General features: G+C 51.0%; 1 protein-coding gene across 3 annotated transcripts; it reads left to right on the plus strand.

The window, feature by feature from the left end:
- Positions 1-1,556: 1,556 nt before the first annotated feature.
- On the plus strand, positions 1,557-9,963 carry MANBAL (mannosidase beta like). Of its 3 annotated transcripts, none has more exons than XM_053958856.1 (4): positions 1,557-1,675; positions 3,144-3,264; positions 4,877-5,071; positions 7,534-9,963. In XM_053958856.1, exons 3-4 carry the CDS (start codon positions 4,922-4,924, stop codon positions 7,639-7,641), a joined length of 258 nt encoding a protein of 85 aa, XP_053814831.1. In that variant the 5' UTR covers positions 1,557-1,675; positions 3,144-3,264; positions 4,877-4,921; the 3' UTR covers positions 7,642-9,963. The 3 variants fall into 3 exon arrangements, with proteins under 3 accessions (XP_053814831.1, XP_053814828.1, XP_053814830.1); XM_053958853.1 differs by having other exon boundaries at positions 1,561-1,675; positions 3,144-3,192; XM_053958855.1 differs by lacking the exon at positions 1,557-1,675 and adding an exon at positions 2,986-3,031 and having other exon boundaries at positions 3,144-3,192.
- The last annotated feature ends 7,636 nt before the right edge of the window (positions 9,964-17,599 follow it).

A 17,599-nucleotide genomic window follows, 5' to 3' on the forward strand; every position in this document is an offset into this window, starting at 1 on the left:
GTCTTGTCAACAGCAAAGCCAGAAGCACATCTTAATTGATGCTGCCAGAGTGTGTCAAGGGAGCAGATGAAACCCTTGTGGATGAAGAGAAACCCACCAGGACTGAAAGGCCACATAACTGATGGTGGGATTAAAACCCTCACAGGGATTTAGGGGGTGAGTACATTAAGCCTGAGCTGTAAAGACCTGGGGTGCTTCTGCCATGAGCTCCCAGCCAGGATGAGAGGACACAGCCTTCAGCTGCACCAGGGGAGGCTTAGGTTGGATATCAGGAGGAATTTCTTCACAGAAGGGGTGATGAGGCATTGGAATGGGCTGCCCAGGGAGGTGGTGGAGTCACCATCCCTGGAGGTGTTTAAGGAAAGACTGGACGTGGCACTCAGGTGGTGTTGGGTCACAGGTCGGACTTGGCAACCTCAGGGATCCTTTCCAACCTTACTGCCTCAGGGATTCTGTGACCCACCAGGGGGTGGGCACCCACAGGCTCCCGCAGCTGGGCTGGGGCCCACGGACCATGAGGCTGATTGGCCTCAGGGGGCTTTTGGAGGAACATGGAGTGGAGCCCCAAGCCCCCACTACCCCTGATCCCCCAGGCCCTGGACTGCCCTTAGGCCGCCCTGAGCAACGCAGTGCACAGGGGGCTGGGGGTGGTTCCAAAGGGCAGCTGATGGGGCTGTTGCCAGGGGCTGTTGCCAGGGGCTGTTGCCAGGGGCTGTTGCCAGGGGCTGTTGCTGGGGTTGATTCCAGGGGCGGTTGCTGGACAGTTGCTAGAGACCATTGCTAGCTGCTGTTGCCAGGGGCGGTTGCTGGGATGGTTGCTGGAGTGGTTGCTAGGGATGGTTGCCATGGGTGGTTGCCAGGGTCCGTAGCTGGGGCGGTTGCTAGGGATGCCAGGGTTGGTTGGTGGGATGGTTGCTGGGGCGGTTGCTAGGGACAGTTGCCAGGGACGGTTGCCAGGGACTGTTGCTGGGATGGTTGCCAGGGTTGGTAGCTGGGGCGGTTGCTAAGGATGCTAGGGGCTGTTGCTAGGGATGGTTGCCAGGGACAGTTGCCAGGACAGTTGCCGGGGCGGTTGCTGGGATGGTTGCCAGGGATGGTTGCCGGGGCAGTTGCTGGGGCGGTTGCTGGGATGGTTGCCAGGGATGGTTGCCAGGGACAGTTTCTGGGACGGTTGCCGGGATGGTTGCTGGGTCGGTTGCCAGGGACAGTTGCCAGGACAGGTGCCGGGATGGTTGCCAGGGACAGTTGCTGGGATGGTTGCCGGGGCGGTTGCCGGGATGGTTGCCGGGGCGGTTGCCAGGGACAGTTGCCGGGGCGGTTGCCGGGGCGGTTGCTGGGACGGTTGCCAGGGACAGTTGCCAGGACAGGTGCCGGGATGGTTGCCAGGGACAGTTGCCGGGGCGGTTGCCAGGGACAGTTGCCGGGATGGTTGCCGGGGCGGTTGCTGGGATGGTTGCCGGGGACGGTTGCCGGGGCGGTTGCCGGGATGGTTGCTGGGATGGTTGCCGGGGCGGTTGCCAGGGACAGTTGCCGGGGCGGTTGCCAGGGACAGTTGCCGGGATGGTTGCCGGGGCGGTTGCCGGGAGCGGCGGTGGCTGGGCCGGGCCGGAAGCGCTTCCAGCGGGCGGGAGCCGTTCCGGGGCGGCGCGGGCCGGGGAGCGGAGCGGAGCGGGCGGTGAGCGGGGCCGTGCCGGGTTCTGCGGGCAAGGGGCGCTGGCGAGGGGCAGCGGTGGCTTCAGCGTCGCCCCGGGAGGCGAGTGCAGAGCCAGGGGGGGCTCGCTGGTGCTGCCGAGGCCGGACGGCACCGCGGGACGGGACCAATGTGGCCCGGGAGGGAGGAGGATGGAGGGAGGAGGAGGGAGGGATGGAGGGAGGAGGACGCCAATGTCCCCGCCCTGGGGCTGCACCGCTGCTTCTGCCGCAGCCCGGGCACGGCTGGCCAGCCCCCGGGCCCTTGTCCCACAGCTGGGCTCCTCGGCCGTGGATTCAGCGGTGCGGATAGGAATAGCCGGTGGAAATTGCCCAGGCTCCCTCCCGACACCTGCTGAGCCAGTTAAAAATTCCAACTTGAGCTTTTTTTGCCTCGTCCTTTGACGGAATCTTTCACTGTACTTTATTTCCACCCCAAGAAGAAGTTGATATATATTACTTGAGCTGTTCCCGTGGCTTTGTCCTCTGCCGGTTATTTATGTAGTGCCACATCAGCTGGGGAGCACAGTGCAGCAAGAAGAAAGGTCGGAGTGTCTCCTGGCTGGTGCGCGGCCCTGACCCTGGAAATATGTTGGTTATTTATCACAGGGGCTGGTCCTGAGCCATGGGGAGCAGCCACATCCTATTTGGTGCTCTCACTGAGCAAAGCAGGAGCTGCAGCCCCAAGGAGCCCCTGGCTGGTTCTGTGGGGAGAGGAAGGATCTTCCCACTCCTCCAGCTTCCCTCCTCCTCCTTCCCTCCACTCCTCCAGCTCATTCACTGGGCATCAGATCTCATCAATAAACTGGAGGGGGCAAGGGCAGCTTCCTCTCAGGGTCTGACAGAGGAGCATTGTTCATTAAATGCAATTGAAGAAGAACTGCTCTAAGTGTGGCCATGGTGAGGTGGTCTGAGGAGAAAGGCAGTTGACAACCTGTGGAGAAGAAGAGATGCTATCTGAGGAATAAATGGTGAAACTGAACTTTCTGGGAACAGGGAGGAAGGCTCCACCATCCAGGGACCTGTTGGTTTAGGTGCAAGGCAGAGGCTTTGGGCATTGTGTGAACCACTGGAGTTTTTTAAAATTGAGGAATTTTGCTCAGAGTTGGGCTCCAGTTTGGAGCAGGAAAATTAATGGTCTGAGCGTGGGTTGCCTGAGCAAGCAAGGACACTAATTACACTGCTGTAATTAGTTGGAGCACAAGGCCAGGTTTTTTCTGACCATGTTTCATGGGGTACTGCTTCAGATGGTGGTGGCAGCTGCTGCCAGCCTGCAGGAGAGTTCTTGGTGCTGGTCATGGCACCTGGATTTGTTAGAGAACTACTAATGCCTTCAGGGGAGGTGAGCTAGAAAAGGGGAAAGGAGGGGGAGAGCTGTGGAAGATGAGGACAGAGATTTTTTTGTTTTCATTGTATCTGTTTCCTTTTCCTGTTTACTCTGTGTTGTGTTTCAGGTGTGAGAACCAGGATTATCAGCAGGAGTTTGTCCTGAGAAAACTCCAGGTGAGGAATGAAGGAGCTTCCCTTCCTGCTGTGTTTGAGGACAGGGGCAGGCAGCAATAACATTTTCAAAAGGTATCCAAATGAGATAAATGCAACTCAGAGGTGATTCTGTTTCTTGCTTAGGAACTGCTGCCTTAGTGGGTTGGGAGAAGTGATTTAAAAGGCAGAAGCAATTGGGATGAGGCACATGCATGCAGGCTTTGTTCACAGCAGTGAGCAGCCTTTGGGACTGGCTGAGCCTGGCTGGGTCAGTGTGTGTCCTGACCTCATGTTCAGGTCCCACACAGCCCTTGCTGACTGAGTTTGAATCAGAATTTGAAACATTCTCTTTCACTGAAGAACAGACCTGAACAGGACCTCGAGGGATCACCTATTCTTATCTCCTGGTTCAAAGGCAGAATTCTATATACCCAAACCCATCCCAGGCCAGTGCTTATGTGATCTGCTCTTCTGAATCACCAGTGGCAGGGATTCCACACTCTCTATTCCAGTGGCTGGCAGTCTGTGCAGCTGGAAGTGTTCTTCTGTCTTAAAATGCAAAATAACATTCTGTGTTTCAACTGAATGAAAACTAAATAATTATTTTTGTAATTTATATACCTCTCCCTTTAGTGTGTCACCAAGTGATAGTTGCCTCTTGTGCAATGGCATTGAGTTGATTCTCAGATTTCACAACTGTAACTTCTCTGGAATTACGTGCCATGTTTACCATCCTTCTGGACTGGGTCACGTCTGCAGATTGTAACAATCCTCCCAGCCTGAGAAATGCAGAGATACCTCCTGCTTTGGAGATAATTCTTAGGAGGCAAACTCAGCCTACAAACTCAGTCACACCCAAGCTTTAGTGGTACAGAGAGTTGTAACTATCAGTGAGCAGTGCTGATCCAGGGAATGCACACTGGCATCATCCAGGTCAGGAGAACCGAGTGGGGCACTAATCACAGCTGAGTGTGATGCCATCTCAGACTAATTGGATTTCCCTTTGGGGACTTCCTGAGGCATACTCTAGCAATTCTGGCAGCAGAGCTCTCCCTCGTTGTAAAAAGCCATTACTCATTCATAGAGCAAATTGACAACTCCATTAGCAAAAGATAAGGGAGGAAGGAAGGATGGTCTCATGGCTGAGAAGCTTGGGACCCAGGAGATCAATATTTAACTCTGCCACAAACTACCTGTGAGACTGTTTTAAGTTATGTGGGGCTTAGTGTAACCAGCCACCAAAGCCACACTTAAATTTATACACATAACTCATTCCTCTGTCTTCAGCAGCTCTATTCTGTGTGGTTTAAGCAGTTGGGTTTGTAGAGCATCTAAAACAAGGCTGTGACCACATGGACAATATAAGTAAAAATAAGTAGTAATCGCCTTGCATGTGTGATCAACTTCAGGAAGAAATGTATTCTTGCTTATTAAGCTTTTTCCTTATTGTTTCATGAACATGCTTCATATTTTGTTTGTCTGCTCCTCACCCACAAATGGCCTAATACCAGGAGTTGAGGGCTGTTTTTGTAGGCAGGTGACAAAAGACAAACACCCAAATTAAACACAGCTTTCCTTTTTGTTATTGCTCCAGTAGATCAAGAGTATCTTCAAAACTCCATGAGGGAGTCTGTCATTTGTGGATAACAAAGTGAATGCCAGACAGGATGATGCAAAAAATTGCTCTGCATTTGCCCCCTTGCAGTAACCAGTTTTCTTGAGAGCAGTAGAGGAGAAGGGTGCACTGACAATGGCTGCAGAGTTGGATTTCTCCCCACCTGAGATCCCTGAGCCCACGTTCATGGAGAATGTGCTACGCTATGGACTCTTCTTTGGAGCCATTTTCCAGCTGATCTGTGTGCTTGCCATCATCCTGCCCGTGTCCAAGTCCCACAAGACAGTAAGTGCTGCTCTTTAATATTGATACAAATGGGCAGAGTCAGAGAAAACAGGATGGGAGGGAATGTTGAGTAGCTAATGGAGACACAGCTGCCCCTGGGATTGATGACAGTTTCATTGTTTAATCTCCTTCCTTCCCTCTGGCTTTCCCACCTCCAGCTTCTGTTTTGTGATTTACTACCAGATAGGAAAGTCAGGAACAAATATCTGAGCCAGGATCTCCCTTAATATCAGTGAAAAAAGCAACCTGAAGCACTGACAAGGTGCTAAATGCATGTGCAGTTCCTGGCTGCAGGAGAAGGCTTTGTCCCAAGCCATATTGTCATCCTGCTGCTGATTTGCTTCATTAATTGCCAGGCAGGGCATCCCCTTTGCAGGACCTGCCTTCAGGAAATGACTCTGGGCTTGAGTTTGTGTGTGATTTTTGGAACCAAGATGCAGGTGAAATCTCTGGTATATCCTAAAGGTGAGAAAAGCAGTTTTCAGGACTGACATCCCATCCAGTGGCCAAGGCTCCTTTGATGCAGTTGGCACAGAAGTTGAAAGGGAAGGGTTGAGGTGAGCTGTTCCTCTAGACTGAGGGATGTCCTGCATCTGCCTGGCTTTTTTCATTAAAGAGAAAAATGTCTTTGGTGCTGGGGACAGGTATTTCAGTGCTGCAAGGTGATCAGGCTGCAAGTTTGGTGCTTTGATACAGATGTTGATGGTATATTTTCAGTAACGACTCAGCATGGAGAGTTCTGTTTCCAGATTATTTATTTCCATGTTTGCTCCCTCCTGTGCAGAGGAAGCCTGGAAATCTTCAACCTCCTGGGGGAAGGGAATGCCTCAGGATGAGACACAGAGTGAAGGATAAAGTTAATGACCCAATTTTTCCACCTTTAACTGCTGGTGTGATGTGATGCTGTCCTGCCATGGGTCATGCTCCCTCCTGCTTGTCCTGCCACAGGAGCTGCAGCTCTCAGCAGGGAGATAAACAGGCAGTTGTTGGACACCATGCAGTGCCATTGCAAGTCTTAGAATCATTCAGGCTGGAAAAGACTTCCAAGATCAATTGAGTCCAACCTTTGCACTGTTACTCTGCAGCCACCAGTGCCTGTCTGTCAGAGTCCATCATTTCCCCAGCAAATTTTTGAGAAATACCAGGTTACCCCATTCTTGAAAGTTGAAAAGAGTGAGAGCTTTGGTCTGGAGTGGGAAACTGGAGACCAGCCCAAATTAAAATGATAAGGCTCAAGGACCTTTTACTGCTTACATTTGTAGTGTGCCTTGATGTTTGCATACTCTAGTTTTTATTTTCTCCATATATAAACTGTCCTCTTGATGTGCTGTCCATATGACTTGTTTACAAGACCATAAACACCATAGGCTGCCCCTGCAGATCCTGAGAACTGCAACTTTGCTGTCTCGGAGCCTCAAACTTTGAAGTCTGCCTTGGTTTGGACATTAGAAGGCAGCAGTGTTCACGTTATGGCAGCAGCATTCTGCATCCCTGAGTAATAACCAGCTCCCTGTGCACTGATCACAGCCTTTGGAAAGCCAGCCAAGTCTCCTTCCTTGGAAAGCCACACAGATGTGAGATGTAATAGCCCAGTAACTTGAGAGACTTTGAAGCAAGCTCTTTGATTAAAAGGACACTGTCAGATGCTGCCTCCCCCTCCATTATCTGGAGTTCTGGCTTGGAAGCTTGGAACTCGCACGTCTTGCTCAGCCTTTTTTTGTGTGTCCTTTTCCAGTTGGCACACTCAGGCTGAGAGAACCCGAGATGCTAAAGCAATATTTATACTCAAATGCATTTAATGAAAGGAGGCAATCTGCATGTGTGTGCTTTCTCAGAGGAGACTGGCGCTGTTCCCTTGTGTTTTCACAAGATAACTACATTTTATTTCCCATGGCTGCAATATTATCTCTCATCTTCTCTGAAGGAAACAAGCATCACATCTCAGTATTTTGTTAGTCCAGATGAAGAAAGCTTTGCCTGCAATTCCCTCCTCGGATTTTAGAGGCTCTGAACTTTATATTCTTACTGCTGCTTTGGGGAATATTTTTTTGTCTTGCACATGATAGTGATTAATGTTTCGCAGAAATGCCTGCTGACTATTTTCATGCATCCTGGTGATTATATGTTATCTTTTCCTAATTCAAATAGTTTTCATTTAGTGTTGATTTTCTTGCCTTCAAAGTTTTTCTTCTCCAAAGCCTGTTTTAGCTATTTAAGCTTTTAATGTCATCTCTGGTAACAAGCTGTTTCTGTGCAGAAACTCACACTCATCAAAAAGCAGATGCAGAAGGAGCAGAGATGGTGCTCAAGTCTCATTAAATGTGGCCTCAGTTTGACATCAATGTGTTCCAACAGAGATACCCAGCACTTGTTTCCTCTGGATTATACTTGAATCCCCAAAGCAACCTGTTAGCAAATGGTAAAAAAATAGTTACTGACTGTTTCTTAATTGATTCTTTTAGGACTCAGACAGTTTTGAGCCTAAGAATTCAGAGACTGTGAAGAAGCCAAAGGCAGCTGCTCCACAGATAAGCAAGAAACCTAAGAAGGAAACCAAAAAGAAACGATAGAGGTGTGGCTGATGAGCCCCCAAAGACCAAATAACCACCTATAATCGTGCTTCCTCAGACACAACATCAAAGGCAACTAACTCTGTTAATGGTTTTCTGGCATTGCCATCTTTTACTTTTCAGGGGCAAGGGAGAAGGAACTTAGAAGAGTGGAAGGGTTGGGGTTCTGCCATAGATTTCTTACAAGCAAAGTGAACTTTACATATCCAGGACTTCATTTAACTTGATTAATGTGTCAGTCATCATTAAAGTGACTTCTTCCAGTTCTGGTGGGTGGAGAGGGCTGTTGGCCTGGCTCCTCCATGCTGGCTGGGATTTCTAGTGAAGTCCCTGTGGAAAGTGGAGCATGAGTTTGCTACTTTGGATACTGGTTTGTGTTGTGTTTTTTGAAGGCAGAGGGATCAAATGGATCAAGAATGCCACACTACACAGCTTTGTATTCATCTCTGTTGTCATCTAGTTTGAAATACACAGCTGCATTTTATGGCTTAATCATAATGCCTTTGTCATATTCTTTAATTCTTTAGGTAATAACTCACCAGATTCCAGACTACTGGAGATGAAAGCTTTCATTTCCCCAGCGTCGCTGCCTCTTGTTCCCCACCCATGCACTCTTCCTTTCTATTCCCACCTTTGAAAGCAGGTACATTTCAGGGAACTGAGGCTGTGGTGGGGATTGCAATGACTACAAGAATCAGGAAACAATTTGACTCTGGAAGGTGCAGAATTTAATGCCCATGCTAGGGGAGTTGTTCTTGGAAGCCTGGGAAGACTTCCCAGGCTGCGTGCTGGAGAAGAGCTGCTGAGGGGGGAGTCTGGGGATGGTGCACTGGTGGTGTATCAGCCTGCACTGCCTCCCTGTGCCATGGATAAACCCTCCTGCCAGCTGGCTGAGCCCTGACCATGGGTCCTCTTTCAACACAGCTGGGGATCACTGCACTTGCAAATCCCTCCCAGCCTTCCCTGCCACAGTCTGCTCCATCTCCTCTGGCTGAGTTCCTCCTGAGGGTGAATACGTTCTCAGCCTGAGGAGATGTGGTATTTTAAGATCCAAGGGGGCACAGGCCAGCTGTGTACCCTGACTGTATGGCAGGAGACACACTGTGTTCCTTCAGGCTCTGGCTCTCCAGGCCCAGGGACAATCCAGGATTGGATTGAAATATGGCTAGACAGGACTGGAGGAGAGAGGTGGTGACGTAGCCACGGAGTCTCTGTTGAGCAGCTCGAGCTTCCTGATGCCAGCTCACATCTTGGTTTGTTTGATCAGGAGTGAGTCAATGGGAGGAGAACCTGCTCTCTAAGGCACACCCAGGGTTCAGAGCAGCTTTGAAGGAAGGGTTCTCCCTGGCAGGGCTGCAAGTCTGTGATCCTCTTTGCATACACAGACTCCAACCTCGAGTCACAAATGCCTGGTGAGCCATGTTCTTTAAGAGCAGGTGAACAGCACATCTACAGAAACCATCAGTGCTGAGAACAGCCACGTCCTCTGCTCACTCTTGCTGTTGTGGGGGTGACAGATGGGTCCCAGGACCAGTGTGACTCTGACTTCCCTGCTCCAGGCTCTCTGATGCTCTTAGCCAGAATGATGGCACCAAGTTGCACTTCTTAAAATCCAGCTTGGAGTTCTGCTTTGAATTCTACTTTTTAATTTTATTTTTTTTTGAGCTACATGAAGGCAGTACCAGGAGTACAGAACAAAGCATAGGAGACACAAGCACTCTAAAGTTGCTTTAAGTTCTCAGTACAAAGAAATATTACAAAAAGTTCCCACACAAATAACAAAGAACAGTGTTGTGCCATGAGTTTCCATGATGGACCTGTGCTCTGTCTCTGATCTGCAGGGCAAAGAAAAGCCCTGAGTAGGAACTGCAGATCACTCTTTCCATTTTAATACATGAGAATGGTTTTATGTAAATTCCAGCTTTCTGCAGGTTACCTAAAGTAGGGGATTAATGCTTTACACGTTATCCAAAATACAGAGTCACTTCTGCAGCTCAGAACCAGTTAGCAGTGGGCACTGTGTGGCTATTACCTGAAATAGCAGCTACTACATCAATGTCCACATCCAGCTATTTGCAGGCTGGCTCACTCATTGCTCAGTAGAAATCATGGATGTTGGGGGTTGGTTTTGTTGGGGGGAAGAGGGATGAAGATAAATTCCCCAGTCTGTTCCTGACAGCTTTATACCTATTTGAATGCTCTTGTTTGCTGAACTTAGAGTATGTAGAGATTACCAATAACCCATGTATTTTAGTTTATCCTGAAATGTGTAATAAATGCCATCAGAATCTTTGTTATAAAATAAATCTGTGTTTAAAGTTGTGCTGCCTGTTCCCTCACATTCACTGTGAAAGCTGCCAGAACTCCCAGACTATAGGAACATAGGGTCATAAATAACCTATTCATTAAAATGATCCATTAAGGGAAATCCTTTCAGATCCTTTAATCTGTGAGAAATTGGTTCGTTAATACTGTCAGGCATGTGTGCATCTGTATCTGTGTTCGACTTGGAAGCAGCAAACTATCTCCTAACACTGCTTCACCTTCCTGGAAGGAAGGAGAAAACCAGCCAGTGACTAAATCAATCTGCCCCCCGTGAGGGGCTCTAAGAGCCCCCATGAAGGTAGCCCCAGTGAAGGCATCATTTGTTAACGATGCAAGCAGGGGATTAGATGGGGATTCAAGCTGGTAAAAGGGATTTTCAGGAGCCCAGGTTTGCATGGCTGGAGCATGGGGCTGTCTGGTGGCTCTTCTTGGCTGCAGTGAGACCAGTGTGGTAGCCAAGCTCTGGCAAGTGTGTGTTGGTTCTTGGTAGCCAAGCTGTGGCAAGTGTCTGCTGGTTCTCTCACCAGAAAACCAAAACAGAGGACTAGTGTGGTGACTCCTTTCATTCCCAAGCACTTTTCTCCAGGCTGTTTTGTAATTACCATCCCAAAGGGAGCTGAAGACCTCATTAAGTCAATTTTATTGAAGGGGAGGTTTTCAAAGGTTGTCTCCAGGTATCTGCCAGTAGGCAGCACCTCTGCAGCCACACCTTGCTCTGCCACCCAAAGCCAGGCGCTGGCTGAGGGCTGGATTTCCTCTGCTGGTGTGTGTCACAAAGCTCCTGTCCCTCAGCAGGACATGCCTCAGCTCTGAAGAAACGTGGCTGGGAGTTCTTTCTCCTGTTTTTGATCACGTTCAAGCAGCTCTGCCTCTCTGGCCACGCTCATCTCCAGAGCTGTGGCCATGGCTGTCCCTGGAGCTGTCCCACGCTCACAATGCATCTTTGTGCTCCCCCAGGGCCAGCAGCACAGTCCCTTGAGACAGGCTAATAAGTAGCTCGTGACTGGAGTTCCAGTTCACAAAGTTCAATTAAATCCCTGTTAATCTTGTTCAGACCTAATTTACTTTCATTCTCATACCCAGGCCTCTCTCAGCAGAGGGATTCTGCTGAGGTTCCCTGCTGACAGGACTGCAGAGCCCGAGGCCCATCAGACACTGATGTTTGCAGAGCAGCCCCTTGTCGAGTCAATAAGCTCAGATTATTTCCCAGCCCGTCATGAAGAATGAAAACACTCCTTCAGTGCCTGGGTTTAGGGAGGGTCAGGCTATCTGGCAGTGCTTGAGGAGATGATAAGGAAGCTGTGGGAAGGGAGGACCTGCTCAGTATCTGCCCAACCATTCCCCTGTGTGTGTGTGTTAATTTTTGGACAGCTGGCAGCTGGGGTGCTGGACTTCTCTCCTGGGAGCATCTCTTCCACACTGATACTTCTTTCAGGCAGAAGTTGTGTTGTTCACAGCCTGTAGCCTGCAGGGATTGAGATGACTGTATTGATTTAGTGGTTTGTTTATTAATCTCATGAGGCATCAAAGACTGACTGCAGTGAGAAAAATGGGATGAGGAATGGAGAGTGCTGGAGTACAGAGCATTGCTGTGTGTTTGATGATTAGCTTGATTGCTGGCCTTGGCACTGGGAAGGGATCTGACCCTCCTCTTCCTCACGCAGCCATGAGGGATGATTTGTTTGGGAAGCATTCCCTTTCTCCCTGGCCACACATGTGGGCTGTAATCAGTGTTTGCATTCCTCCTCCAGCTGACAGTCACTGCAGGTCCAAGGTCCAGCTCTTCTCTGGCAGTTTGTGGCTTTTGAGTGGTGGCTTGTGGGGGTGTTTTCTGGCTTTTGGTACCCAGGCCACTGTGCAGTAGCTGCTCCAAGTGTCACTTGCTTGGGGCTGGCAATTGCAGGGCAATGGAATCGGCTTCCTGCCTCTCCCTTGAAATTCAGCTGATTTTCCCATTTCGTGGTACTTCTTCCCAATTTGTGGCTTTTCTGACACCATAAATCACTCCTCTTCCAGCCTGTAGACTCATGTCCACTGCAGTAGTTCTGTCCTTGCAGACACATTTTACCTGCCAGTGACAGTGGGCATGACCTGCTGTTAGCAAGGACTGATACAAAGAAGGAACAGGTGCAGGAGCATCCAGGATGGAGAATGGTGTCCCTTTGTAAATTTTGGCCATGATTTTTTCAGCCAGCAGATGTAACAGCCAGGGAAGGGATTTTCCATGCCTTAGGAGCCCTGGGTACCCCTGGACAGCTGTGCCAAGCACATCATCCCTCAAAGCCATGAGGAGCCAAACCCACCACACACCACACTTCTGAGCTCGTGATGAGTGAGTGCTGTGGTGCTGCCTGTGCCCCACACCACCCCTCAGATCCTGCTCCTCACCAGCACACACAGGATTTGTCTTGTGCAATCCCAAACCTCTTGCAGTGCCCACTTCCCTCCTCGCAGCTTCCCCGGTTTCATTTACTGCCTGGAGGCCCCAGTGTGGCTTTGATGCCCCTTGCACTCTGCTTGCCATCCCTAGGAAAACACAGTCCAGGTGAGGATTCAGCGATGCAGAGCAGGGGCTCGGAGCACAGGGGCTCCTCCATGGTTTCAGTCCAGCCTTTCTGGCTGGTGGGTACAAGGTAAACCTGCTTTGGGTCACATCTCTGCTTTTTTAAAACATCTGGTTAATGTCTCTCGTTGTGTGAAAGGAGCTCAGCTCCCAAATGGGGGAGCTGTGGCTGGAAGGGTTGAAGGGCTCTCACTTCTCCCTATCTCCAGCTCCAGGCAAGGAGCTGTGTCTTCAGCATCATGCTCTGCTGGAAATCCTATTTGCACAGCATTCCTTTTGTGCAAAACCTGCACTCAGGACAGCTCCAGCTTCTTGCCAGAGGCTGTCCCAGCCTCTGAGCTGCCACCCCTGTGTCAAGTGCATGGACTGGGGCCATGGAAGGCATCAGCAATGGCCTGAGACATTTCATATCTTGCCCAAGCTGCAACCCGGGTGTCCCTGGCTCCAAGGCTTGTTCCTGCTGCCTTCCCATTGGTTGCTGCTTGTGCAAAAACCATCCCAAGCTTATAAATTCACCTTGCCACGAGCCAAAGTCCAGAGTACAACAGACACCATCGAGCTCTGCAGGCAAAGCCGCTGCTGTGGCTCCAGGAATCAGCTCCAGACGTTTCCTGCTGTTATTTGTGCCTCAGCTCTGGCTGACAGGCAGGATCCATCTGGGGCTGTGCTGCTGGTGTGGAGCTTGTGGGGTGACATCCTTCTGGCTCCCTGAGGGCAGCTCTTGCCCAGTGCTCTAGCCAAAGGGCCAGAATGCAGCTGCAGGGAGGGGTGTGTGCAGGACAGGGTCCTCGTGGCTGTGGTTCCACAGAGCAGCTGCTTGTGATGCTGTGGTGGCTCCTGTGGTGAAGCAGATATCCCCCAGTGTCAGGCCTGGGCAGGAGGAGCAGATTTTGAGAAAAGCTGCAAGCAGTTTTCATCCCTACCTCTCCCCTCACTTAACTTGTTTTAAACTGAGCTGGGATCCAAACATCACATGGTTTAAGTTTTTCAGATTCAGACTGTGGCTTCCTTCGCCCATCCCTCGCTCCAAGGACCAAGACTGGATGATTAAGGGGAAACACCCTCGTGTCTGCTCCGGCTGTGTTGTCTCAGGCTGCAGGCGGGCCAGCAAGCAGCTGGGTGCTGGCAGGGAGGGAACATCCCAGCCCTGGGGCAGGGTCTCCTGGATGAGGCTACCAGAGCTCTGCACCAACCAGCCGCCCTCTACTGCTCTGCTACCAAATCAAGCCAGAAGCAGGGCTATAAATCTCATCTACGTGAGCTTCCCTGAGTTTTTCTGAATTGCTCTTGTCTATGGATACTAAGACTGGCCAAAAAGCAGAATTTCCATGCTGGGAGATGCCAACATCTTGTGTGTGGCTTTCATGCTGAGCTGAGGCAAGAAGCAAAACGTGTCAGATTTTCGCCCAAACGAGCTATTCCAAGATACTTAATTCAGATTGTATCAAAGCATATTTTATCAGTCATAAACCTGACAGGAAATGTTGTGCCTTTATTGACCATGCAGATAATTTCAGCCCACAGCTGTTGAACTCAGTGCCTCCTTATTAAATATTTGCATGTCACCGAGTCAGTGGTTTCCCCCCGCAGCCCTTTCCCCCAGGGAATTTTGCAATGACACTTCCTGGCAGGGGCTAAGGGCCCCTTTTGCATAGCAGATTGTCACCACACTGAGGGACACAACAGGTCCTGAGCCCTCCTGGTAATTTCTTCTCAGGTGCCCCTTTTTATTCTGTAACCTGCAGGATGCTGGCAGTCACTGCTGGGCTCCTGCAGCCCTGATGCTCAGTGTGGGAGAGAATGGCCAGAATGAGCATTTCTAGCATGAAATATTGCCAAATGGCTCGTGCTGCAGGGTTATTCTGGTCAATCCCCCTTACTAAATCAGCTCCTGAGCTTGAAACTGCAGCTTCCCTAACAGGGCTGATGGTGCTGATCATTTCCCATCTCACACTCACTATTTGCAGGGCTGTAAAGCTCAATGATCATAAAATCTCAGGGCAAGAGCCATGGCTGCCTCTCTCTCAGGCCAGCATTTCAAACACAACCATTATATTACTAATACTAATAATTCCTGCAACTGTATTTGCAATTTGCAGTGAGCAAAGCACAGCCTCAGGAACAGAATCCAATAGACAAAACTTATTCACGCGTGCCAAGGGGATGCTTAAAAATAAAGCTGGCTGGAGATGAATAGATGCTTTGTTGCAAATCCACAGTTACTTTGGGGAGGTCAGGGCTCAGATCAAATACTGGACCCAATGAGCACCCTCTTACCTAACAGGAGGATTTCAGGAGCCCTGTGGAGCAGTTTGATCTGCACACCTGGAGGGGAAGGAGCCACCACGTACTTACTTACTTACTCATGAGCATGACAGCATCTGCCCACAGTAACTCTCATTCTTCTTGTTGCTGATGAAACTCGTGTAAAGGTCAGCAAGAAAACACAGAAATACCTGAGCATGTCTTCATTTCTTTTTAAAGTATCATTTCAAGACGTCCTGTAATAAACGAGCCACTGGAAACACTCAGTGCTACTTTTTGTTCAAATTGAAAGTACCTGGTTTTCAGTTTCTATAACCTTCTTCCTCTCTCTGGGGTGGGTTTTATCAGCGCTATTTAAAAGTGAAGAATCATATCAAGAAAATAAGTTTCAGACAAGAGACTGAAATCCCTGGTTGGGTGAAAAAAGCAGCAATTTGCATTAGACTGCTTAAAGTTACATATTTGGAGAGAGGAAGTGGGTGGCCAGGGGCTCTCAGGCTCCAGACCTCATGTCTGAACCAGGAGTGTCCTGAGGTGAGCTGTGTTGCTTAAATGGCCTTAAATCGCACTATCACCAGCAATTCGTGTTTAATGTCAGCCCTGTGAGGGCACATTCCAGCATTTGAGACCAAAAGATAAGAGTCTGGGTTTAGACAGTGTCTGTTTGTAATTTTAGATTTGCACATTGGCATCATCTTAGAGGAGGAAGAAGAGGCTGTGTCGTGGACTTGGTCTGGCTGTTGAAAGGCACAGTGCTGTGGGTGTTTGCCCTGCAGACATGGGCCGGCACCGCCAGAGATGGGAACTCCGACTGGGAGGACAGCCTGGAGAAAAGAGGTAGATTGCAAAAGAGAAAAACAAAATACAAATATTTATAAGTCATAATTGCATCTTAGATTTGGGTCTGGATCCAGTAGAGGCTGAGTCATCCTCACCAGCTCACCCGGGGCTGGAGCCAGGTCCCCACTCCCCCGGGGTGTTCTCCCCTCCGGCAGAGCTCCGGGCTGGAGTGGGAGCTCCTGGGATGGGGAGGGACAGGGGAGTGTCCCTGTGTCCCTGAGCAGCGCAGCAGGGAGAAGGTGTGGGGCTCCCAGGCACTGGTGTGACCCCCTCTGTCCCCTGCGTTACATCCGCGTGGGTGAGCAGAGCAGTACCCGGGACTGCCCCACACCACCGGGTTAATCCCTTCATCCCACAGCGGATGAAGAATCCTTCCCTCCGCAGCTGAATAGCAGAGGGGGTGGGCTAAGAATTAACACCCCCAAGCCTCGGAACAAACCAGGCTGCGCTTGGATGCTCCGGCACGGAGAGCACACACGCCACGGGTGTCCGGGGAGCCCGGCCGGCCTCGCCCAGCCCTGGGAGGGAGCCGAGAGGGAAAGCGACTCCTGCCCGGCTGGAGGGACCTTATCAGCGTCAGCTCCTCCCAGGGAAGGGCCCCTCACAATGTGCTGGCCACGGGTGATGGATCGGCGCGTGCATGACTCCTTGTTCCTGGTGACTCATGGATTCGCTGGCCTTGTCATGGGAAATATTTTTTTAATAACTCAAAAGGCAGAGGGGGAGTGGGAAACAGAAATATTAAAAAAAAAACCAAAAAAACAAAAAAACTCCACCACATAGTTCTTTAAAAGTTTTTAACTTCCCAAATTGTTTCTGAAATGTCAGATCTTGCTCAGAGGAAGGAGGGTTTTCAGAAAACCCCCGCGGAGTGGCTGCAGTCGGAGGGGTGGGCACGGACGGCAGAGGTGGTGCTGGCTGTGGAAATACAAGGGTCACTGCAGCTGGCCAGCAGCCGAGCGTGCCGCATCAAAGACCTAAATGTGGGTTTAAGGAGTGGACTGCTTCACCCCCTTTCTTCCTGGAGAGTAACGTGACAGGGAACACTTCAGTGGATCGCCAGTGGGGGAGGTGGGAGGGCTGCCAGCGCCGCTGAGCTGGTCGGGCAGCCCCGACGGGCTGGGTGCAGGCATGGGGACAGCCGGCTGAGCCCTGAGCCCGTGTGTGCACCCCGGTGCCAGGGCAAAGCTGGGCATTTCCCACCTCCTGCTGCTGCTGAAAGAGGAGGGTGCTGAGGAGCAAGGGGAACGACGGGTGGAACTGTTCCCGTGTGCCCACCCGCCTGAGCGGAACTCAGGGACACACACACCTGAGGGGGTGAAGCTGCCAGCTGGGGACTGCCCACGCCAGGAACACCCGCAGCTCCACTCTGCCTTGTTTTGGATCCGGCACCGGCTTCAGGGGTGACCGGGGGTGGGAGGTGTTAACCCCTAAACGGATGCCCCAGCGGAGCACAGACACCGCTGCGTGCCTCTGCTGCCTCCAAAGGGCCCCACAAAATCCCCCGGGTTCCCAGGGAGGCCCAGGACGTGGTTTAATCTTTGCCTGTTTTTCCATCTGAAGTTTTGCCTCCTTCCGACTTCAGAGAAGGAGTAACGTGGTTGCAGCCCTCTGGGAAGGCGAGGTATCCCTCCTGGGGACGGGGAGGAACAGAATCTGACAAAACAGCATTTCCCCTGCAATTCGCCGTGTGTTAAGAGCTGTTGAATAAAGCGAACCGCAACCCAGCCAGGAGATTTCAGCCTCCTGAAAATCACTTTTGTGTTACCAGCTCCGGCTTCCAGGTAGCACAGCCCGCCGGGACGAGCAGTGCTGGGCTCGGGTGGGAGCACCCCCAGCCCCTCACCCGCGGGGCGACGAGCCCCGAGGACCGCGGCCGCCGCTCCCACGCGTGTCCCCGGTGCAACCAGGCGGTTCCTCCGCCGCGGGCCGGGACGCGCCGGCAGCGCCGGCGGCGGGGGCGGC

Source organism: Vidua chalybeata, chromosome 17 (assembly GCF_026979565.1).
Source record: "Vidua chalybeata isolate OUT-0048 chromosome 17, bVidCha1 merged haplotype, whole genome shotgun sequence".
NCBI lineage: Eukaryota > Metazoa > Chordata > Aves > Passeriformes > Viduidae > Vidua > Vidua chalybeata.

Bases quoted from the DNA above. Each gene is read 5' to 3' on its own strand.
- MANBAL (XM_053958856.1), top strand. From the start codon at position 4,922: ATGGCTGCAGAGTTGGATTTCTCCCCACCTGAGATCCCTGAGCCCACG. The intron at 5,072-7,533 runs GTAAGTGCTGCT...TGATTCTTTTAG, and splicing joins TGTCCAAGTCCCACAAGACA to GACTCAGACAGTTTTGAGCC.